The sequence below is a fragment of the Artibeus jamaicensis genome, unplaced genomic scaffold (genome assembly GCF_021234435.1).
Source record: "Artibeus jamaicensis isolate MK-2021 breed Jamaican fruit bat unplaced genomic scaffold, CSHL_Jam_final scaffold_537, whole genome shotgun sequence".
In the NCBI taxonomy this organism is placed as follows: domain Eukaryota; kingdom Metazoa; phylum Chordata; class Mammalia; order Chiroptera; family Phyllostomidae; genus Artibeus; species Artibeus jamaicensis.
In genome coordinates, this window is record NW_026522047.1 from 34,978,524 (window position 1) to 35,004,170 (window position 25,647).

Below are 25,647 nucleotides of genomic sequence, written 5' to 3' on the forward strand. Positions count from 1 at the left end.
ATCCAATCAACAGATATGTAAGAAGTGATTATAAAAAACGTTTTCTCCCCCCAGAGCAGCAGAAATCACCTTAGAAGCAACTTTCATTTTTGAAGTCTTTGAAATGTGGATATTTCTCATCCTAAAAAGTTTAGGCTTCTTAAAAGCTGCCATTTAAAAAATTGATGTTGTTTGGTAAGTTATATCTGTAAGGTTACATTTCCTGTAGATTCTGTCAAAATGAAGTCATTGTTTGCTGGGCATTTAATATTTATTTAGATGTGTGTGACTATTTGCTTAAAATTGAGAACTTTGAAGAGAGTTTTCATTTTATACAACATAAATGAGTTTTACCTAACAAATATATATGGTTTCAGCTTAAAAGAACCAAGATTGTATCTCAACAATGTATTCTCCAAACATATTAGTATATTGCCAAGCTAAGATCAGCCTGATGTGAAAACAAAATGATTAAGTTCTTTCAATTTACAAAAAGTATACCGTTGTACATTATATGTGTACATATTTTGCTGATTTTAGAATGCACAATGATCCTCCTGAGAAAGAAATTTGAAGTGAATTACCTAATTATTTTTCCAGCCCAAATTTTAAGGTGCTAAAACATAAGCATATGTTTTCTTCTTAAAAAATTTTTTCCGAAGAAATTCTCAGAAATCAAAAAGACATCTGAGGAACCCTCTCTCTAAAAAAAATACAGTCATTATTCTGCTTTATGAAATCACCAGTCTTTATTCCAGGAGAAATGTGTTAAGAAGTCACTAACACTTTCAGTTCACTGAGTAGAAGCATGGGATGTTAGGTTGAAAAAGAATTATATATATATATATATATATATATATATATATATATATATAATATATATATATTCATACATATGCATAGGCACTCATTTTAAAACGAGGGCTAACGGGGCTTCATAATTTTTGGCAGCAGAAAAAGGGAATAGCAAGCATCAAAGCCCAAAGGAAGAAGAAAGCTAGTCATGGTTTTCAGGCAAAGGAGAAAGAATATTTTCCAGGGTGTAGTTCATTTAATTTGGAGCAGTTGGGCTGAAGGAGCCTTGGGCTGTCACTAAGCTATCCGCATTATCTGTCTACACAAAGCAGTGATAACATCTCCTGTTTTTGATGAGCTATATATTTCTAACCCCATAATATGACACCGTCCCCCAACTTTTGAAATAATTTTATTTCAGTAGGGAAACGCATTTCCCCAACACCATCTCGTGATTTCATTTTCAGTGACATTCTCCATATTAACAGTCTTCACGTGGAGTTTCCTCCAGTGAGAACTCACCATTCGTTTAACAACTAATTTTAATCCATGAAGTGCCAGGCACTATTCTAGGAGCACCGATAAAACAAACAAAATCTTTGCCCTAGGTAGAGTTAAGGTAATTCTTTCAGAGAGTATAGAAATGAATTATTAGGAATAGAAAATAAAATTAAATCCTGTAGTTTTCAGGTTACCCACCAGGTGGCAAAGTATGCAAAAATTGACAGCTTAATATGGACCAAAATGTTTCTTTTTGAGCACTGCAGTTAATAGGCAATGGTCATAAGAAACCTTGTGTTCAGTTTCATACATGATTCCTTGTGAGGGGCTCATGCTTTCAAGGAGTGAGCTGCATTTCCCAGACGCCTGTCTACAAGATCCTAAGCTTATCTTAAGAAATTTTGCTTTTTTCCTCCCGTATTTCTCTATGCCCCAAGGTGTATGGGTTATAGAAACCTGCGTACGGGTCTGAACATCTGGCTTTGCATGGGATTCCCCAAAGCCTTGAGTTGATTGTCGGCAAATTTACACAGAAAAACTTAGCAATCACTCTGTGATTTGCTCATCTTGTCCCAAAGTCTAGCAACTTAGAATAACATCCATGCTGAGAAATAGTCAAACACATCTGCCAGTGTATCCATACACGCGACCAAGCGTATTTTTTGTTTCCAGACACCCCTGAGGTGCAACCTCATACTTACATTGAAGAAATAAAATTACTTCGTTTATTCGGGTTTCTTCTTCGGAATAGAAGATATTCGCAAATAAAGTTGGACCTTTATTCATCTTTAGATCACCCAAAGAGATTAAAATATATTCTCAGAAAATGGTTTATACAGAATGTAGAGATGCTTTTTGTGTGGTTTAAATGTAGAGTTTGAGATTCTTTCCTAATGTCTCACCACCACCACCAGGCCTTGCAAGCTTTGACCTCTCTTCTTCGCAAAAATCACCTCCTTCCATGGCTTCCCTCCTTCATTCACTTACGCATTCCTTAAATATTTCCTGACTTTTCCTTGTTTCAATGACTCCTTTAAGCTACTTGGAATAGAGAAGCCAATATAACTGTATTTCTTCACGAAGCCTACTTTCTGTCGTACATGGATCAGCTGTGTTTTTGCCCCATGGCCTTTGCATTTGCTGCTTCCCTTGCTTTGAACCACCCTCATCCAGACCCTCTCAGAGATGGATGTATTTAGATAGATACACATGCACACATACATACACTATACATATACTATACATATATATCACATACACATATACTGTACATATACATATATACACACATACATATACTATACCTATACATATACATCACTATGGCCAATATATCCAGGACTCACTATCCTGGGATCCCTCAATAAGGTCAAGTTTATCACCTCAGAGTGTACTTGTGAAGACTAAATGAGTTAAGAAATACAAAGCCCTTAGCAGAATGAGCTTAACGGAAGAGTAGGAGAAATGTCATCTATTATTTTGATTTGATTATCATTATTGTCAGTTAAAGATCTCCACAATCTTTGCAGAGATTTCTGAGACTCAGGTCCTTATGGTGTTGACCAGACTACAAAATGAACCCCTCTACAGGAATCTGAATCTATTAAATCTATTTCCAAGATGCTGAAAGATTATTTCCTGCTCCGCTGTACAACATGATTCAAATATGCTTGGTTAAACAGTATGGTTTTTATCATGGATGCCAGTTGGCAAATAATTTAGAGGCATTTTTGATTGGAAATGAATTTTGACCCTTTGGTGCATTTACATTCAAAATGTTTCCACTGCAAACTATTTAAACTTTTATTATTGCATTTATCACATTGTATTATAGTCATGGGTAGGGTGGCCATACTTCCTAGTTTATGCCTGTTGTCTTGAAGTACCATCTGGTTTAGCATTTTAGCACTCTCAAAGGTGTCCTGGTATAGACAATAAACTCTAGAGTCCCCCACGTTATGGGGCAGGTGCCTGGCTGGAGCGCCTGAAAAGCACTGGGTGGTCTCAGAGTCCAGTGCGGGCCTTTGTAAGACATTGTTGAGTCTGGTGACCCAGAGCTATATGGCTGATTTGCATGCAGAGAAGGGCTTTGAGGAGAAACTTAGGCACTGAAAGGTAAAGCCAGACTCAGTAGAGGAAAGTCAGGAGGAACTCAGAGATGATGTCTGGGCCCCAGAAGAGAGAGTTCCTCCTGCCATTTCTTCTAAGAAAGCATTATATTTTTGGACAGTGAGGACTGCAGAGAATAGCACCATTAGGCTCTTTTAGAGCTTGTAGTTGTAATAAGTCTATTAGGGGACAGCGTCCTTGTCAAGCAATTGAGGGCAAAGGGATATAACCCAGAAGATGCTTTGCAACCCTCAGTGAGGTGTGAAAACAAGTGAGGACACTGAAAAATACTTAGGTGGGAGTTGGGGGCTGATCTGCATATGTCTTTTTTTCTAAATATTTTATTTATTTATTTTTCGAGAGAGGGGAAGGGAAGGAGAAAGAGTGGGAGAGAAATATCAATGTGTGGTTTGTTCTCATGCATCCCCTGCTGGGAACTGGCCTGCAACCCAGGCATGTGCCCTGACTGGGAATCAAACCGCGATACTCTGGTTCGCAGGCCCGCGCTCAATCCACCGAGCTACGCCAGCCAGGGCTGCATATGTCTTTGACAGTGCAAGATTTAACTGGGGTTTGGTATAATTTAAAAATTGGGTACTCCAATTACAGAGCCAATTACAGTCTATTCATTAAAAAAAGATTTTGGGGGAAGTTGGATGCCTCATGATACTTTTCTAAACACAGAGAACCTTGGTTATTTAGTGTTAAAAGCATAGCCCTGGCTGGGTAGCTCACTCAGAGTGTTGTCCCGATCTGCCAAATGTGCAGGTTCCCTTATCAGAGCATGTACAAGAATCAACCAATGACAATGAATTAGTAGAACTACAAATCAATCTCTCACTCTCAAAATCAATAGATAATGCACTGTACTAAGTGATCATGACATTGTCAATATAACATATCTATTCTTGTGGTTTATTCTACCAATTTTATACCGAGGACTCTCAAGATGTTATCCCAGCATTTATCTCCAATCCTGCTCTATATTAATTTCCAAATGCAATGGAACAAAGAGGCATTCATTCTCCCATTCATATCCTCTCTCTCATCACTTTACTCCTAAACCAAATAAATCTGTCCTTCATTTGTGTTCCTCCTCTCTAGCACAGCAACACCTTCTTCAGACTGTTTGGAGTAATTTTTAACTCTTTCATCTTTACATCCAACTGCCAGTAACTTGCCAAGATGGTTTACCTCCAAAATGTCTCTCAAATCTTCCCTGTACCATTTCCACTTTCAATAACACTACTAAAGTTCATATTTCACTTGCATAATTACAGTAGCCACTTCATCGATTTCCTTATATTACGTTCTGTTGCATTTGTACTTCATATTTTAGATTGGCTTTCGAAAGATCTCCCTAAATCACAGATCAGAAATGATACCTCACTTCGTGAAAGTCTCTGATTGCCTACAAAAATTAAGTATCAGATCTGTTTTAGCATAGTCTTTCTCCAACCTGTTTTCCAGTCCTTTCCTCCACTAAATGGTTGCTCAGACTTTACCGTTGAATTCCAGCAGATTATTCACTATTCTATGACCCTCATACACTCTCGCTTCCATGCCTCTCTGATGGGGCTATTGTCCCACCAAGTAATACACTGATGGAAATAATAATATTCGCCTTTTCAAATTCAGCTAGTCACTATTAAATGCTCACTCTTCTTTTTCTAAAACATTTTTAAAGAGATCTTTTAACACATTTTCTTCTGCTATTCATTAAGTTAGTAACATATAAGATGTACTGGGAGTCTGCCTCTCAATCCCTTAGGTGGTCGTGTGAACCTCCAAAAGTCACATCACTTCCGCAGACCTTCGCTGAGTCGTGGGGATACATAGAAAGTATTATCGAACTGTATGTGATCACGGTTACCTTCCTCCCCCTGAAGCCCCTGACGACAGGGAGCAGTTTGCCTTATTTTTGTCTCTTTCACAGCACCTAGTTAATTTCTCCCTTGCACAAAACAAGCCATCTTTAAATGCTTGTTTGAGGCTCTGGCTGGTGTGGCTCAGTGGATTGAGCACGGGCCTGTGAACCAAAGGGTCGCAGTTCGATTCCCAGTCAGGGTACATGCTTGGGTTGCAGGACAGTTCCCAGCAGGGGACACACGAGAGGCAACCATACATTGATGTTTCTCTGCCTCTCTCCTACCCTTCCCCTCTAAAGATAAATAAATAAAAACTTTAAAATAAATTTAAAAGTTTATAAAAAATGCTTGTTTGAATATCTAAATTAAAACTTCAGCGTAATGTAAAATAATGCCCTAAACTTAGGTCATATTATAAGTAGTTGGGAGCTATGATGAATTTGACTATGTGAAAAATGAGATTTTCCTCAAATGGTGAGAAAAGCATAAAATTCATCAGAATGACTGTAGGAGAGCAGGCCATGCTGCTAATGGCTATATTAAGGTTTTAAGTAAGTCGATGTAATAATAACTGAAAACATTAGAAACATTCTGAATCAATGAAAATAGGAAACTGGTGAGAAGAAGGGCCAATATCGTTCAACCTAACAGTATAAAATAAAGAGGAGCACAGAAGCAAATACTTATTAAAAAGTGACTTTAGCTATCAAATTTCGAATATCCAAAATCATCTCTATGGAGACAGAGACGCATTGGGCTCTCTCAGTCCAATGTCAAACATGAAGCATTTGATCCAGGTGCCTTCCTTTGATCCGATTTCAGAATCATCAGTCTACTTTCTGTAGGCTGGTGGGGAGAGAGAAAGTGCCGATCACGTTAGTAAATTATCACTGTCACATTTCCTTTAGTTCTGGATTTTGAAGCAATTACTCTGATGAAAAATGCATTTGCTTGAAGTGTGTTGACAAAACCAGATTTCTGAGGCTGATAACCAGACCCAGAACCAACACGACCTCCTCGTGGTGATAGATGCTGCCTAGGAGAGCTGGTCCACGGCCTCGGCTTCCACCCAGTCCAGCACCAGCTTGGCCCCATTCACCAGTTGTTTCTCTGGTTTATTGTTGACAATGGCCATAATCTTTCTTGGATGGCGTTTTGGAAAATATTATGTATTATTTTTCTTTGTTCCCAGATTAATTAAGGGAAGAAGAGAACTGCATGTGTTGCTTATGCAGTACAAAACAAAAATCTCCAAAGTAAAATAAAATGAGTAACTGTGAATTCCTCCATAAACACAACTTCCTACAGTGGATATTTAGGGAACAAATATGTGATGCAGTGCCTAAGTTGAAATTCACTAAAGTTCACAGACATTGAAAATAGTCTATATAATTTCTCAGAAGGTTAGAAATACAATGAGCTATCCAGTGGCTTCAGGATTGAAAATGACAGTCTCTTGGGAAGAAACTCACTGGTGGGCCACATACATCATGGGCGACATTGTACTGGTTCACACACACAGCTACTTCATTTTCCTTCTCTTATTTTCTTCTCAATAAGAGCAGCAGCCTTGGTAACTGTTCCCAGGCCTCTCCACTTCTGTGTGCCCACCGCAGGGGCGCAAGCAGATACTCGTTGGGGACCTGGCTCTGGCCGATGGTCTCTCTCCCCAAACTGCATACATTCGTGCTGCTCAGGAGGGGCACCCCCAAAGCCATTTAATATAAAAAAACCCATTGTTCATTTTTTTTGTTTTGATAAAAATTGGCCAGTATACATTATGTTGAATGTCTACAAAGTGGTCTTCAGATGTATATCCGACGCCTAGGATCCTTTTCTATGCATTTGGTGGAAGAAATTCTTTCTGCTGGGACTCTTTTGGACAAGTTTTGAAAATAAGATAATAAGCATTGGTTTCTTACAGTTAAACACCAAAGCAAAACTGTATATTGCATAGACCACATGACAACTAGCCATGATCAGTCATTTTGTTTTGGCTAATCACGACTGATTATTTTAAACATCAGTGCCTACGTAAGTAAAACAGGGGTATGTTAAGTCAGATCACAACCTTGTTGACTAATCTGAAACGTGATTATAAAATTAGGTCATGCAGACGGCTCCAAAAAAGTTTTCAAAAGTGAAAAATGATTTCACTTTTGAAGACAAGCTTCATCTTAATTCTTTAAGTAAAAAAAAAGGAAAGAAAGAAAAACAGAAAGTAACTTGAGACTCTTTTACTTTGTTTAATTTTTAAAATGAATTGGGGAGGAGGAACTTAGTAAAGATCTTGTCTTTAAACAGTTTCCTTTGGGGAACATATCAACGACTTAAAAGTTTCGAAAGTGGTTAACATCTTGTAAAGAGACTGAACACAATATGCTAGGTATGCGTGTCTCCCAGCACACATACTTCCGATCCAGACTTTTAAGCTGTCAATACCCGAGAGACAATGCCACTGACGTGAACCGGGCACTAGTCCTGCCAGTTAATTTTCCCCCTGGAGAGCGGTTTTGGGCGACAGAGTGGCGTCCGGGCTTCCCAGGTTGTTGCGCTGACAAACCGCAGTGGCGGTCAAGTCAAGGAGCCCGACGAAATCTCATTAATCATTCTAAATTAAATCCAACCTTCCTCCCCAACCATGCTGAGAAGAAAGCCATTTTCTGTTAAACAAATGAAAATTTCCTCAGTAAAGATTTGGTATCTTTCTTTTGTTGGTCTGTAATTCGATCAGACAAAAATAAAATAAAGCAATCCACTTTTCTAAGCGTGCAAACAAAACATTTGTCCAGATATGATTTAACAGATCAACCAGGTGTCTTATAAAAATAAAACAAATTTTGAATAAAAATACATGGAAACATTCTGAGGGGCAACTATACTTGTTAAATTAAGGACACCATTTATCTTTCAATGAATTTATTTCATTGTATCTAAAATATGTAACCTTTAATAATATTTGAAAGAATAAGAAAAAATTCATTACCTGTAATATTTTGGTATACTTTATTCATTTTTTTCCAGTCACAGGTTTTTGCTTTGTCTTACATAGTAATTATAAAATGTGTGTATGTGTATAATTTAATATCCTTTTAAATATCAGCTTTGTAACTGTTTTCCATATTATTTATTACATAAACACCATGGCTTCATAGTAATACATCACGAGGATGTATCTGGGTATACTTCACCAGTGCTTAGCACAGAATCTGGTACACAGAAATACTCAAATACTTGTTGGTTATTTGCTAGAAAAGACCCACATTTGGGGGCTCCACCTGTTTCTGTCTCTTTTAAAAAAAATTTAAAATGATGATGTGATCAAGGTGCATGTACTACCTTTTGTCTATTTTGGGCTATTTCCATAGAACGGCTTCCCAAAGAGGACACACTCACTTGCAAATGCTTGAGAAGAAACGGAAGCAGTTGTGTTATTTAAAGTGATCTTTAAGAAATCGTGATCTTTAAGAGAAAGTTCACTTTAAACTCCAAAAAACAAATTCCACTTGGAATAAACACGTTATTTTAAATATTAAGACTTCTGAACCAGCTTACTCTCATTGAGCACATATCAAAAATATTTTTGAAAATATAAAAGATCAATTTAGAGAAGTAACAAGATCAATGATGTAAACTCCTGAAATTGAAAAAATATATATATCAAAGCCAAAATTTATCCAAATATTTAAAATTAGAAGTCCTAGAGAGATGAATTTACATCTAGAATAATACATAGGTTAAATCTGTATAACTATTTTAAAATATTAACTAATATATTCTGACTTGAAACTGTTGTACATCTAAAGGGTCTGAGTATATATTTTTTAAATGCAAATAGTAAAGCATCCTTCTGTGAGCCTACATAGAAACTGAACCAGGGCTAAAATCATTCAGTCGGGTTTATTGAGAAACTGCTCTGGCCCAGGTCTGTGTTAGGAACTGAGGGACACACAACAGCAGCATTTTCACCTGTGAGAATTGAAAAAGTTGCGCTGGAGGAAAAAGAGTCCGGGAAAACTTTGAGAGACGAATTGCATTTCAACAGGTAACTCCAGGGGAGGGATGACGAGCTTTGCAGATGGGAAGGCAGAACAAGTGAGATTAGAACGTGTCTGGTTTAACAGAATGTAATAGGAAAAACCCTGATGATAAGTTTGGAAAACTGAAAGTTTTTAAGCATTGCTCCATTTTGTGTTCTTTTTCTTTAAAAGAAATTCTGTATGTTAGAAAACATAGGTGTTGGTTGTGTGTAGGACACATGTACTCGCAGGACCCAGTTGGCAAGGTGTGTTCTGAGCTTGAAACAGCACAGCCTTCAGAAGGCAGGAAGGTGTAGACAGGTCGGAGTTGCTGTGGATTGTAAGTACTCTGGTGGGTTTCAGCAGAGCTCAGATTACACAGCGAGGAAGGAACGTTTGGTCACAGACAACATAAAAGACATTAGCACTACTGTGATTTTCTAGCCTCTAAGAACTCAGTCCCAAGTGGAAAAAGCAGACTCAAACAAGGCTGAGTGTAGATGAAAAAAAATATTTTCTTGGCCTGCATCACATGCAAAGCTTAACATCCTTCCTAGTTCTTGGGATACCATTCTTTTCTGGCCCTTCTCCAGTTTCAAAAAAACCTCTTTTTCTGACTTTTTTTCTCTACCCAAACTGAAAATGCTTTGTTTCCCAAGTATTTCTTTTTACTCAACATATTCTCTAGAAGACTTGTCTTTTCCCACCCTTCACTTCATATAACATGCTTCATAAACTAATACAATCCTCCAAACTGAGGATATTCAGCCCCAGTTGTTTATGAAGTCCATTCTTATTCTCCAGTTGCAGTCAATCAATGTTCTATTGATACTTCCAAATTCAAAAATTGGGATCCTTATCTTTCCATTTTTCTCCATTACTCTACAGGTCGCTTCTCCTAGTAGCTACTTTGCTAATAAGACAGCCAGATCCCCATGTTAGAAGACTTTGTCCAAAAATCACTATATTTTATCAATTACCAGTGTTATCAATTTTAAAAAAATTCATTCCTCCTCTCTAAATCCTCTGCCATTTTGCTAGTTCAGTCCTTATAATAAAATCTGACAAAGAGGGAGCAATCATTGACCTTAATAAGATTAAATTCCGATAAAGGAGTTGGACATGTAGAAAATTACAATATAATTATAATAATAAAAATATTTACAGCTCTGGCTGGTGTAGCTCAGTGGATTGAGTGCAGGCCTTCAAACCAGAGTATAGCAGTTTGATTCCTAGTCAGGGCACATGCCTGGGTTGCAGGACAGTTCCCAGCAGGAGACACATGAGAGGCATCCACACATTGATATTTCTCTCCCTATATCCTTCCTTTCCCCTCTAAAGATAAATAAATAAAATCTAAAAGAAAAGGATTAAATTATTAAAAAAATACTTACAAAGTGCTATGGATTATGAAGAAGCAATTGAAACCAGTAATGGTATGATAAAGGCAGACTTTGATAGCTTTGATAAAGAAAATATACTTGGAGTGGATCTTAGATAAGGGGAACTTGAGACACAGAAGGGAGAGGAGAATATCACAGAAGGAACAGCTTATAAGAGGCAAAGACAGACCAGACCACATGTGAGATGAGGCTTTGAAAGAAAAGCTAAGGCCAGATTATGAAGGAGCTTCCGCACCATGCCAAGGAAGCTACGATCAATTTCGTAGAGAGAAAGGAGGCATTGAAACGCTTTAACTAGTTGGTATCATCAGGAGTTTACATTTTAGAAAGATAAGTTTGTTGTATCCAAAAGAAGTTCCAATAGTTCCCAACTTTAGGGGATGTCCTTCTTCAGGAGGCACCCGGAAACACTGGGACATTATTTATATGTCACAATTACTGAGGGACACTACTGGCACCTAGCAGGGAAAATGTAGGCATATTTGTGTCCTATACTATATGGAGCAGTCTCCCATAATGAAGACCATCCTTCCCCAAAAGCCAATGGGACCCCCACTGGGAAACAATGAATTGCTGATTTAGTAAATGTCTGGTATTTATTAAGGTTTTTCATAGGTAGAATATTTTTTTAAATTGTACTCACCTAGTTTTAAAAATAACCAAGAGCAAAACCTATTCAGCTAGCATAGGAAGTAGTAAAAGAATACTGTCTAATTTGGAGAGGGTTCCCACTTCCAGCGATGGCCATGTAACTCTTTCAGAACAACCCTCCAACAGATAAAAAGCATGAACTCTGGACAGAATATATCCACTACCCGGAAGCAGTGGAAAGCCATCTAAAACAGGCTGCTAAGGCCCTGACCACTGGCTCAGTTGGCTGGGTGTAGCCTGTTCGATTCCCAGTCAGGGGACAGGCCTGGGTTGCTGGTTCTGTCCCAGTCAGGGTGCGGATAACAGGCAACTGATCAACGTTTCTCTCCCTCCCTTCTTCTGTCTCTAAAAATAAATAAAATAAAAAATACGCTGATATGACAGAGGAAAGAACACTTCGAAGAAGAAAATAGCATTGAACGACTGTCCCGGTTTTTATAGCTCTTAGCCTGAGGGCAGTGCCCACTCTGGATCCTGGCAGCCTATGGCTTCACTGACTTGAAGAACCATGGGGCAGAGTTTGCGGCAATGGCAGTTGCTGAAAAATACAGGGGAAGATCACTGGCAAAAAAAAAAAAAGCACCAGAGAAAAGCCCAAATTCCATGTGCAAACTCTGCCCCAAACCCTTGACCGGTCTCTGAAGCATGTGTGCACAGGAAAGACTCCAAGCAGAGCAGCTGAGTTAAAGACCTAAACTGAGATTTGAGGGGCCAACAACTGCAGGGGAGCAGGAGCTTGAGATAGAAATTCAGTCAAATTAACCAACATGTTAAAAAAAAGTCTTTGGAGACATGTTATCAGAATCCTGGGTTTCTACACCTTATTCACCATACCCAGGACAAAATCTAATTACTAACATACAAAGGAACAGAAAAATGTAATCTACTCACAATAGACAATTAAGGAAGACTGCCACTGACATGACCTTGATACTGAAATAAGCTGAAAAGGATTTTAAAGCAGATATTGTAACGATTAAGAGTGTAAGGAAAGCATGCTCATAATGAATGAAAGGATAGGAAATAGCACAAAAATATAAATTACAAAAATTAAATGAAATTTCTATGACCAAAAACTATAGTAATTAAGAGAAAAAAATTCATTCAATGGGCTTAAAAGAATGACTACCAGAAAGTAAGTGAACTGGAATATAGATCCAGATAAACAATGAAAAAATCAACAGAACCTCAGAGGTCTGTGAGACATCAAAAAGGCCTAGCATTAGAAATGACAGTGAGAGTAAACTTAAGAGTATTTTTCTTTATTTAAAATATTTATGACTGTTCAAAGCAAACTATATTATTTTATTGTGGATTTTATAACATATGTTATTTGTAAAACATATGACAACTATAAGATAACACATAGGGCAATGAGGTCAACATACCTATATGGTTACAAAGTTTTTATATTTTAGGTGTAGTGGTTCAATATTAATGATAAATAGACTTTATAGAGTTGTGTCTCTTGATATGGTCTTGGTTTACACAGGTGCAGGCATTTGTGAAAACTTACTAATGAGTATATTTAATATTTATGCATTTTATTAAATGTAAATTTACCCAAAAGAAAAAGTTAAAAATTGATCTCTAGTTAATGATATGTAAGTTGAAGTCTTTAGGAACGAAGTGTACTGATATCTGAAACTTACTGCAACCTATGTCAAAACAGAATGATGGGCTGATAGATGGATAGAGAGATGGATGAATACATGGAGTGCATGCAGTGAAATGCAATGAAATTTTAAAGGTTGAATCTAGGTAGGTGAACACTAGCATTCTATGTAATATTTAAATTTTATATGTTTGAAGTTTTTCAAATAAAATGCTAAAAAAATAATACTGCCTATTTATATTGATAGTCAGGTCAGAATGGAAAAGTAAAACAGGAAAAAGGAAAAGAAACAGAAAAGAAAGATACAAAAAAAGTAAAAGGAAAGAGGTAGTCAAGCTAAAACAGGCTGAAAAACCGAATGGTGGGGGGAGACAGGAATGGAAAAACAAAGAAAAGACAAAAAGGAGATAGAGAAGGCAAAGTGCTATTCCCTGGAAAGTAGGAATAATAATAAATATTATCATTACTCTTTGTTTTTAAAAAATTTCATCATAGTTTTGAAGTTATTTAATCATTTTTGAAGTTTAAGAAATATTTAGTCATGGAATTCAAGATTATGTACCTGTGAATATTTGCTTCAAAATTTAGAAAGTGTTTACTACCAGTTTAAAAGTCCCTTTGATCTCCAAAAGTTGTTTATCTTATGGTTTGTCCTTGAAAATCCTGCAGCACATCATTCAGTTGTAATGCTGACGTAGGGCCAGATATGAAAGAAAGCTAGGATTCCGCACCTCCAGTAATGAGTTTCTATTCCTCCAATTAACTATCCTTCCCAATAAACTAATAGCTCTATCCATCACATAGTGTATCATTCTCAAGCTGATGCTTTTCATTTAAAGGTATTTCCAGGGAACTTTTGTCTTACTATATAAATACACTGTTCTTTATCATTCCAACGTTGTGTTCTAATTACTAAATAATTGTTAATTAAGATATACTTTATACATTTGATCTCCACTAAGCAGTATTTTTCCTCTCATTACCCAATCACATTAACACTTCTGAAGGCAGAACTGATATCTAAATTTCACCAGTAACTGCCATAGTGCTTAGCATGTGGAAGACCCTTGATAAATGTTTACTGAATGAATGGAGAATGTTTACTATCATTCACAAAGTCCTTATCCCAACTGATATGAACAGAAATCACCAATATTAAGTCAATAGTAAAGTTAGACTAATTATATCAAATATGTTGTGATACTATTTTGTTCATTGTGACTTGACTAACCCAGAAGTTTTAAAATTAAAAGTGATAAATTTATATTATAAAAATATATGACTATTTTGCATACTAACAAATCAATACTCTTTTCAAAGTTCAAAGAGAAACCAGTATTGATTTTTACCAAAGTAAAATTCAATGATTATGAAAACTAATAATCTCAGATCAAAATCAAATAAATTTCAGGACTCAGTTTGAGAGAAAAAAAGGCTTTAGTTAAAATTTTTACAATAAAATAATTATGATTATAAATCTCTTTAGTTAATTATGTACACATTACATGGTATTTTAAAAAAAGAATGGAAATGAGTAAAGTTTTTCAGGAAAATCTAATGCACAAATATACTATCTTTTAGAGTATAATGTCAGTTTAACATTCTTAAACAGCTATGTCAGACAAGGGCTCTGCTTTGTGCAAACATGATAAGCAAAATTAAGAAAAATTCTGCAAAATTGTTTAGTTGCTCAAGGAAATTACAAAAAAAGAAAACAGTAAAAGGAAACAAGACTGCACACTCAAGCTTGATCGTATACAGTGGCTGAAGAACCAGCACTAACGTAACCCCCACACGTGCAAAAAAGTCCCTGGGTAGCTTTTAGTTCGATGTTAAAAGTTAAAGTCCTGGCAATTGTGCTTTTACGCAGCCACATGGCCAATAAGGTAGATGTTGTCATAAAGGTGCCCTACAAAATCTTCACTAATATTCTGAGCAGCACGACGGGTATTTCGAATAAATTCTCGTTTTGACATTTTATTCTTCACATGAGGACTAGTGAGGTCAATGGAAAGCAGAATCAGAGAGTAGCACAGGACATAGACTGCGTCTGGAAGGAAAAAGAAACGTTTCAAAATGTGGTTCCACAGGCATGAGGCAACACAGACATATTCATGATTCCAAGGGCTCGAGACTGAATTCTAACTCTAGGGTCACCAGGCCACACCAGCTGGCCCCAGTCTCTCCTGTTTTTAGCCATGACGGTTCAGTGTCCTGGGAAATTCCCTGTCGTGGGCAAACAGGGAGGGCTCAGCATCCTAACTGAATACCAATTCTGCACTTTCTTTAATTCGAGAGAAATTCCACATAGTTCAAGAGTCTATAGTGAAAACTCACTCTAAGTTTTACAAGGTCATAATTGGCTTTATTTTCATCTTGTTTCAAATGTGATAGTCCCATTCAACTCCCTACAAAGTACTACTGTGCTGTCAGTCTATTTACCTTTCCTTAAAAAGAGGCCAAATATTTATTTACATATGATTTTACAAAATCCTAATTTAATCTGAAAGCATCTTTAATGATGAGAAAATGTATTAACTCGGTATTAGAAAATAAATGTAAACAACTCATAAGATTGTTAAAATAATATTATTTGAGATATGTATTTTAAGGTCTATGGAATTTACACATTACCCTCAAAAGTAAATCTTTAGGGAAAAGATTGCTGAAGCTGAGCACCATGCAACAAAAATATACACACACACAGAGTTAGGGCAATAGTTGATGTTTACTGCTAAAATAGTAACAAACTTTATGATACTTGCTACTGCTATGTGCTAAACTGCTTGCTACTACTATGGTGTTTATATTTCAGAATCCTCAGTCTTCATAAGGCTAATTAAACATTATGACTTATAAAAGCACTTACAACAAATTTTGTATGATAAATATTTTGGCATATTCTTAGTAGAGTAACCATAATAAAACTTGATATGAGTAGACTAATAAAGCTGTATCTCATGAGAAAAATATTCAAGTGACTCAAGCTACATTATGTACATATATGCATGAACACTAGTTATATTAAAAACACATATTAGAAAAATTCTAGGCATTCCCTATGCAATATGTAAACTATTAAAAGTTTTAAAAGTAATTTCTCAAGTTTTTAATTAGACTAGTAAAACTACCAATGTTCAAACAAGAATAATTTTTTAAAACCTTATATAGTGAAGTCTAACTTTCCTCTTAAGACAGTATATCAACTATATATAAATGATATGGCAAGCTAAAGTAATCACTGCTACAAGCAGTAAAACAAGTATTTGTCATTTTTCTCTATGGTGAGAAACTTTTTTTACCTGGAGGTGGGAGTGAGAGAAGGACGGAATTCACTATGTATATACATATATATATTCTTACCAGGGCTAAGGCCAAGTTCTCTCATTAAATCAGGGTTACAAGCACAGAATCTATGTGAGAACTTTGTTATAAGAGTTTCAAGATATTCCCCACGCTCTTCAGGGGCATGGATGTGACGAAAAAATTCTCTCAGTGCATTGGGCAAGAATTGATTTCTAAAATTATGCAGTGTTACAAGGTCATCCAAGACATCTCTCCTAATAAGAAAAAAAATGGATAGAGCTTTAGTTAATGTTTCTCTATTAATCATCTTTTGAACAAAAATACTTTATTATTGAGTAGCAGATCAGCTAATCCTATAAAGTATATATAATTCTTAAAAATTTTAAAAATCTGAGTGTAATTATCTAAGCAATGATTTTAATATATTTCATAAATTGAATAACAAGTCATTCTAATTCTAAAATAAAAAAATAAAGTTTTCAGTATTAAAAAGGGCAGCTACCATACTTTTTAAGTGTCTTCTTGGCTAAGTCCAAGTGAACAACATAATATTTTATATTTTTCAATTATGAAAACAAGGAGTCTCCACCTTCTATAACAATCCACATCACCAGAGGTAACAACTATCTATGCATACTTTAAAAAATGTTTACGCATTCTATATATTATTCTAGAATTTTCTTTTGTTTATTTTACACAGTATATGAGGTCTGTCTGGAAAAGGTCCAACCATTGTTAAGGTAATGAGAACAGTTTGCATGACATCAATGTAACCTGGCAGCCGAGGGGAGTGGATTGGAATATGCATGTGTGAACAATGACTTCACTGTACTAGTCAGAGGGGGTGGTAGACACCGTTGAGTGAGAATGTGTACTGTGTGGCCTTCATATTCAAAATAACTGAGTGAGCAGACCAATGAATCTGCATCAAATTTTGCATTAAGCTTGAACATTCTTTCACGGAAACTATATGGATGATTCAGAAGGCTACAGGTATGAGCAACTGGTGATTGGCAGCTTCATCACTACAACACACCCACTCATGCATCACGTCTCAGGCAGAGATTTTTGGCTAAACATCAAATCAGCCAGGTAACTCGGTCCCCCTACAGCCCAGATTTTGTGCCTGGAGACTTCTGGCTTTTCCCAAAACCAAAATCACCTTTGAAAAGGGAGGAGATTTCAGGCCTTTGATGAGATTAGGGAAAATATGACAGGGTAGCTGATGGCAACTGAGAGAACTGTGTGAGGTCCCAAGGTGCCTCCTTTGAAGTGGACTGAGGCATCATTGTCCTGTGTACAACGTTTCTTGTATCTTGTATCTTCTTCACTGAATGTCTCAACTTTTCTTATTGTGTGGCTGGACACTTTCTGGACAGACCTCTGATTGTGAACAACTTTCTATGTCTTTACACATAGGTCTAACGCATTCCTTTTAATAGCTCCACAGTTTCCGGTCTTATGCAATAATTCTAATGATAACTATTCAGGTTATTTACAATGATAGAAATATTCATATATATATAAATATTTTATTAATAGCACTCTAATAAATAGTCATTTGTGTTATACATGCTTCAGTCATTACTGAACCAAATCATGATTATATAATCACAGTCTTTTAATATCTACCAGTAGCTTATGGCAGGGATAGGCAAACAGTAGTTAGTGGACCAAATTTGGCCACTGTCTATTTTTGTAAATAAAATTTTATTGGAACACAGCTACACTCACTTGTTTGTACACTGTGTAAGTCTAATTTCATGACACAATGGCAGAGTTATAAGTAGCTGTGATAGAGATCACATGGTCTGTAAAACCTAAAATATTTACAATACCATCTGCTTCTTTAGAGAAAAACTGCTGATTCATAGGTACCTCCCATTTAAAGAGCAAAAGAGTTGCCCTGGCTGGTGTAGCTCAGTGGATTGAGCACGGGCCTGCGAACCAAAAGATATCAGTTTGATTCCCTGTCAGGGCACATGCCTGGGTTGCAGGCCAGTTCCCAGCAGGGGCCAGTTCCCAGCAGGGGATGCACCAGAAGCAACCATACATTGATATTTCTCTCCTTCTCTCCTTCCCTTCCCTTCTAAAAGATAAATAAATAAATAAAATAAAGAGCAAAAGAGTTAATGAAACCATGTCTGTGTAAGAGATTTCTTTCAATGATCAGTATGCTGGACTGTAAACTCCTCAAAGACAGGGGTTATGCTTGAATCAACTGCATAACCACACTCTCTAGCAAAGTTCCTAGAATATAATTAATGCAGGGGCTGTTGAAAAATCCTAAGAAGTAAAAAAGACTGAAAATTACCATAAAAAGACAAACATATTCTGAGCCATTCAGATTAGTACGAGATCTACAATCTTTAAAGTAGTAGTTCAGTGACATCACATCAAAATATTACGTCACTATTTTTTATGTCAATTGATCACCATCACTGAAGAGTACAAATGACTGTCAAGTTAGAACAACTATGAGGCATCATTTCTACATGTGCCACACTGTTAAATGACACATTTGTAGGACTGTATATGACATTTTTGTGTAGTATTGATATGAAGATACACACATATTTCATATCACTGGGATTTATGAGTTCATTATTCCAGTTTGTCTATTTGATTTTTATATGGGTGATTTCAGAATTCAGAACTTTTAGTTACCTAAACATAAATTTTAGAGCTAGTTATGAAAAAAAAAGGGACTTAAGCTTCCTCAAAAAATACCTGGTTTTGGTTTGTTATTACAAAGATGCTGGGCTTCCACTTTGTGTACATGGTGTGTTGTGTGTGTGTGCGGGATTTTTTAAACTTTCACTTTCCTTATTAGCAAGTAAAAGCTAGCAAAGAAATGACTTGTAAAATATATGAACCTTTTCTCTGTCTTTACTCAATTTTGCAACTAGATAACTACTATGTACTATAGTTTTTAAAATAAAATGACTCATAAAAAAGCATCACTAAACTCATTTCTGATGAAAAATTTAATTTTTTTACCTTTCATCAAGATAGATTCTCAGTTTTTTCCAATTTAGTGTTCTTGTGCAGAAGATAAACTTTGCTATCTCCTTTGGCGAGTCATCTAGGATACCCTTGGACATAAAGTAGTTCACCCCCTAAGGCAGAAAGACAAATCTCATAAATAATAAAATCAGTCTTTACTTACAAATTTAACAATTAGGCAATACCAGAACAATAGCTATAAATTCTTTCTAGCATTAAGACTTTTTATAGCTTTAACATGCAAAATACAAGCTAGAACTTAAACTGAAACTATTATTTATGGACACTGGTTTACATGCAATGAAAAGTAGGAAATTCAAAGTTAAGACTCCTAAAGGAAGTCTAATTATATTTTCTGGGTCATGTCAGTTAAGACTAACTATACCAAAATACAGCCTGAGTTCGGGAAGGGGTGTTGAGGAGGGGAAGGAGAAACTATACAGACTTCAAAATAAGCCTTATCACAAACACTTCTACTAGCCAACACACACACGCACACATGCACACACACAATTTCTTAAACCTCAGATACACGTTCTCACGGACTTTTCAAAGAACTAGTTTCTTGAGAAAAAAGATTCTCCAAATGAAAGGCTAACAACTTTATTTTGAAAAGAAAAATAATGAAATTATTTAACTTAAAGCAAAGTGGCACAATTCCAGGCCAGTTTATGGGCTGTGCACACTTTAGCTTTAAGCATTGCTATATTCTACAAGAATTTAGCTCCAGCACACACTGAGGCAAAACATAAAACACTTTATGTTTTTCATAGGATTTATCTTTGAATTTCCTTTTCTCTGCATGCGAAGTTTTCCAGAGAAGCATTACCCGTAGTTTGTACCTACTTTAGATTTAAACCACCAACAACAAAACATCAACAACAAAAAAATCAAATGCTAAAAACCAATGTTCTCTCAATGTATATGGAGGTCACATTCAAATGATTGCCTTAAGTGGATTTGAATGTGCAATTATTGAAATAAAAGGCAGGTGTGTTTATTTCAACTCACGGTTACCCAGATACATGCATTACCATGAATGCTCGTGTCTGGATAATAGCATATTGTGTGCAGTTAATCGGTAGAGAAAATGACGTACTATACACATCCGACATACTGTTTTCAAACATAAATTCCTTCAGCATTTCTTTCCCTTACACTTACGTAGTATTCAGATATATTATACACATTAAGAATTCAAAAAGTTGTAAGATTTTTATAAAATGCTCTTAAAACTCTCACAAAATTTTCATATTGAAAAACGTTAAAAAATAATTTGGTACCACAAGGTAATGCTTTTGAAAGGTTATCATTATCTGTAAATTGTAATTCAAAGATAAAGTTTTTAAATATAAAACTAATTATATGAGCCATCAGATAACATCCTAATGAGAATTTTAATAGTACCAAAGCAGTCCTAAAGCACCGATTCAAAAAATGTAGAGAGACAAAGTGTGATATCATGAAACTTTCTTGTCAACTCAACTGCGGGCCACGTTTCGGACTGCATCCTCCATACAAGACTAGAGAGTGTTAACACGGTCAAGGTGGAAAGCCAGTCTGTCTGGAGTGCGGCTTTCAACAACTGTCTGAGGGGGCAGGAACCAGAGGGATGGTGATGCTTGTTCCATCCTTCCTCCATCAGTTTGAATAATCGAGAGTTGACTGTATATTTAATTGATGTACTCAGCAAAAATTGTCAGGTATTTTATAAAATTCCTGCATTTAAAAGAATAAGAATCAGAAGTGCTTAATTTCAACCCCAGTGATTCAAAGAGAAAGAAGTGCCAATTAAATACTATTTAATAGGGTCTTCATTCATACCTACTTCTAAATCAATTTTTAAGACATGTAAAACGATTCTAATCTAATTTTTAAAAATTATATAAAATATATGTTCTGGCCATTATGGCTCTGTTGGTTGGAGCGCCATCCTGTGGACTGAACGACTGAGAGTTCGATCCCCAGTCAGGGCACATACCTAAGTGGTGGGTAGATTCCCCCAGTTGGGGCACTTATGAGAGGCAACCAATGTTTCTACCTCACACCAATGTTTCTCTCTCTTTCTCTCCTCTTCTTCCTCCTCCTCCTCTCCCTATCTCTAAAAAGCAATTTAAAAAGTCCTCAGGTGAGAATAAAATTATATAAAATATTAAAACCCCACTAATGTGATTCGTTAAATAGTATATAAATCTCTAATTACATAATATATATCACTTTAATATCATTTGATGCTCCTCAGTTATAAATTAACATTGGTGTTTGCCTCACTTAAGTATCATAAAAGTATACTGTTGGTCATTTCCTTTTTTATGGATTACATGTTTTGAGACTTTAATATCTAACCTAACTTGTTCAGGTTTGGAAATGTAAAAAAGCAATAAAAAATGCAAGGGGAATCTATTCTAAAAACCCTTCATATGCTGGCTACCAACCCAGGCGATACTGAAAAGTAAAAGACAAAGATAACTGACATATCTCGCTTAGATGCAGAGAGAAATGACTCGCTGAAAAAAAATGACAGTAAAAAGCCCAAAGGTTCTGGGGGGCATTCATCTGAAGGAAACGGTGGTGGTGTGGTCTCAGAGATGCTGACAGATACAACTGGAAAGGCACAGCATGCTGTTGGCAAAGTAACATGAAAAAGGTGAGAACTTAAGGATCCCGAACAAGAAGAATCAGTAAGGGGCAGGGCTAGAATAATGAATGCCCAGAGGCTGAGAGTCTTTGAAATTAAAAGTATACAATGCAATTACACTGCATAGTTAAAGAAGCAGACTTTTCAAGAAGCAGGGCAAAATTATGGCTCTGCCACTTAATGATTATGTTGACATAAACAATTTACTCAACTTTTTGAGCCTCAGGTCCTGATCAGTAAAAAATAAAAGGCTTTTGTGAGGATATAAAAGTGTCTAGCATAGAACAGTGGTTAGTTTCCTGTCTTTTAGATAGCTCTAGAGATAAAAATGCGAAAAGAGGGCAATGGATTTGGTGATTGAGAAAAAAGAAAGTAGTGACTTTTTCAAGGGGTTTCTTTCCAGAGTAACAGGGACTCTCAAGTCCAAGTAGAAAGCTAAGGAAGGAACACAAAGTAAGGAAACAGGATAGACCACTCACTTGAAAAATATATTAGTACCAAGAAGTACAAACATGGCAAAATTAAAGGGCAAAAAGGTGAAATGAAAATTTTCCAAGGTAATTTTGAGATGCATGTCAAAATGCATTTCTGCATTTTGCAAAATGCAGAAATTCCAAGGCATTTCTGACATGCATGTCAGAAAACAAGAGAAAGAGCATCAATAGATACAGGAAAAGACTGAAGCGCAAGAGAAAGAGGAGATAACGTGAGCAGCAAGGTAGAGAGAAGAGGGGAGCAGGGGAAAGGAGTGAGAACACAGGTGAGTTCGTTGTGCTTTCTAAACCTGGTGGACAGGCTAGCACTGCTGGTCCAGAGACAAGGTTTTAAGAAAGTGATATAAGTAGAAAGCAGAGTGCATGTTGGTTTCCTTGTAAGGGAGGACAGAGCATCTGGGGAGAGTTGGAAAAGCAAGCTGATTGGGATCCTGAGGCCACATGGTAAGATCTGTCAGGAGCAGTGCAGGGAAGAACAAGAAATCCTCAAGGAATAAATAAAGGAGAGCCAAGCAGGAATGAGAACCCAGGTAAAATTAATTCACCGCATCTCTTGTTAAGCTTTTCTTTAGTAGAACGGATGTTTCCAGCAATTCAAGGAAAAAAAAGGAAACTTTATGAAGCAGTTTCCACAGAGCGTCCCACTAAAATCTGTCATGTGAATGATAGCACCAAGACTTATACGATCAAATTGGAGTGGTGAGCTGTTCTGTCATAATTTGTGTAGGTGGCAAAAGCAAATAATTCAAGAAAACACAAATATATCACTAAAACCAATATTAAGAAGTCATTGAGAATGAGGAAAAGATGCTCCGGAGCTTAGCCACCTGTCTTACGCCCTCTCCAGCTACTTAGTACTGTGAGAAGGGCTCTGTCCACATAACAACTCATGGTTTAGCATGTAGCTACTTTGTTTTCTTCTATTACATAAATACCTTATTTTCTCTCATCTTTTAAAAAGCCTGTTTCAAAAAAATTAAATCACTATTATCCACAGTGTGTTTCCAAAGCAAAATCTACCAAATATATATACGTTCAGAACCAGAAAATACATATTTGGAAACAGAGTGAATTCTAGAAAACCAGGCATGCAAAGCCAAATAAAAAAGTACCGACTTTTGCTGTGAACTTAAAGCTATTCTTAAAAAAATAAAGTCAAGTCTTAATTAAAAACAAAAGTGCTGACGGTGGGTGCTCAGAGTACGAGCTATCAGCAGAAACGCTGTGTAACCGCTGGTCAGTAAAGGGAATCATTCATAAAACCAAACCGTGGCATACGAGGGAGTTCCCGCATTTCCCCACGGACAGTTTAGGAGACACATTTAGTGAACATCTTCATGCAGCTCATTTTGTTCAAATCCGCTGTTGTAGGCCACGTGAAAATCCTGTACCGCGGCTACCACCTTTCAGGTAATAAACCTATCTTTAGAGCACTAATAGAAAGCAAACCGGATGGTGTATTTAATTTTCTTTACTAAAAAAAATCAAAGACTTTTAAAATAACAATCCTAAAATTTAACAATAATTACTTATAAAACACAGTTCAATCTAGATCTCTAATTTTTCTTTTAACATGGCACTAATATATTAATATTCAACATACTGAAATTTAACATTTTCACATCAAAAGTAATGATATAAAAATCAGGTGACACAACATGTTAGGAAAACTTTTATTTTCTTGATTATTTCTGAAATATTATTAGCACATCAGGAACAGCTCTCTACAGGTCAAATGAGAGATTCCCATTGTCTTGTTGGAAAAGAGCACCAGCGGTTAAGATGACTGCTGATACTATTTCTTCTTTTTATAGTGCCTTCAGAATTGCTAAAAAAAACTGCTAAATTTATTAATTTTTATGTACTCCAGTAGCTCTCTTTCTCCTTATTTAATCATATAACATGTGCTCTATAGTTAAGTGATAAAAAAAAACCCTACATAGAACTTGAATAGGTAAAATTCACCCAGAGATCTCTATTCTGTAAATAAAAATCAATACCTTGCTCCTCAGCAGAAGTAAAACAAATGCAGAAGACTGCAAAATGGGCAACTCTAAGATGAGGCAGCTATTTTCACTCTGTCATTTCATTTCATTTCATTTCATTTCATTTCATTCTGCCCACTAACTTTCGCATTGTTCTCTCCCTTCTGGAAGGTTCCATGCCCTCTCCTATGTGTGCGACTGACCTCCGCACCTATTTCGGAAATGTCACACAATGCCTTCATTCATGGTAATTTAAGCTACTCATGCATATAATAATTATTATTCCCAATTCAGTCACTAGATTCAAAGGCGACCATAAAAGCTATGCCCAGGTGTTTTAAGGTGTCCTATGCAGAAAGATTGTTTTTTAAGAGTAATGTTTTCCTCTTATTGAGGTACCCATAATTAGGCTGTTCACAGCAAGGCTCTGTGTGACCTATAACTCAGAGGAAAGAAGGCAATGAAAACTGGAAAAATAAATGCAAAGATAATTTTAATGTTGGTTTGAAATCTGAGCGGGAGATTTAAGTGTTGCCTCTTCCCTGCGAAGAAGAGAGAGCACATGTTGCCCACACCCGAGTTGGGGAGGGGACTGATGGCTGTGAAGAGAAGAGAGAATGCCCACACCTCTGGCCCATTCCCTCTGATGCAGTTACTGAAACTGGTCAGAGCATTACATGTGATTTGAAGGTGATGAAGAGTCATGCTGTTCAGTCCTGAGTGTGGAATATGGAAGGAAATCAGTTTACTATGTACCTTGTTTAAACTGACAAGGACTTCAGCTTCCAATAACAATCTATATATAACTTTTCAGTACATTAAAGTGTACAATGCTCAGGAATTGCTGAGAATGGTCACAAAGACACTCTAAATTATTTGTAGCCAGAAAAAGTCAATAGGAAATCTCACGTAAAAGAAGGGTAGTTCAAAGAAAATTAAAAGAAAAATGGGAAGTCCCCTTTAATGGAGTCCATGGAAAATGGAAGAGAGAGGGACAGAGCCTTCTAATTCTTTTTCACAGGAGAAAAAGCAATGACACTAGACAAAAAAACAACATAAGCCTCAGTATTTAAGGCTTTACATAACAATATAAGGTCCTTATTAATTAGTTCTAACAGCCTCGCACAGAAAAAGAGCCACATCTGTGAGCTCTAATAGTCCCCAAAAGAGTCATACCAAGACTGGGGTAGAGAATAAGATGATGAATATGAAGTTACTTCCTAACTGATAAGTAACTACATAGCAATCATTACTGTAATTATTACTGACAAAGTTGCT

The 25,647-nt window shown here is 36.3% G+C and overlaps 1 protein-coding gene across 2 annotated transcripts in view; it reads right to left on the minus strand.

Moving 5' to 3' along the window:
- Positions 1 to 14,358: 14,358 nt before the first annotated feature.
- The window catches only part of FBXO8 (F-box protein 8), a 40,617-nt gene continuing 29,328 nt past the window's right edge, over positions 14,359 to 25,647 (minus strand). For both annotated transcript variants that reach the window (XM_037143770.2, XM_053658390.1), the window contains exons 4-6: positions 19,247 to 19,365; positions 16,304 to 16,500; positions 14,359 to 14,990 (exon numbers count right to left, since the gene is read on the minus strand). In XM_037143770.2, the coding sequence (XP_036999665.1) occupies positions 14,803 to 14,990; positions 16,304 to 16,500; positions 19,247 to 19,365 (504 nt within the window). In that variant the 3' untranslated portion in view covers positions 14,359 to 14,802. The remainder of the gene's footprint in view (positions 14,991 to 16,303; positions 16,501 to 19,246; positions 19,366 to 25,647) is intronic.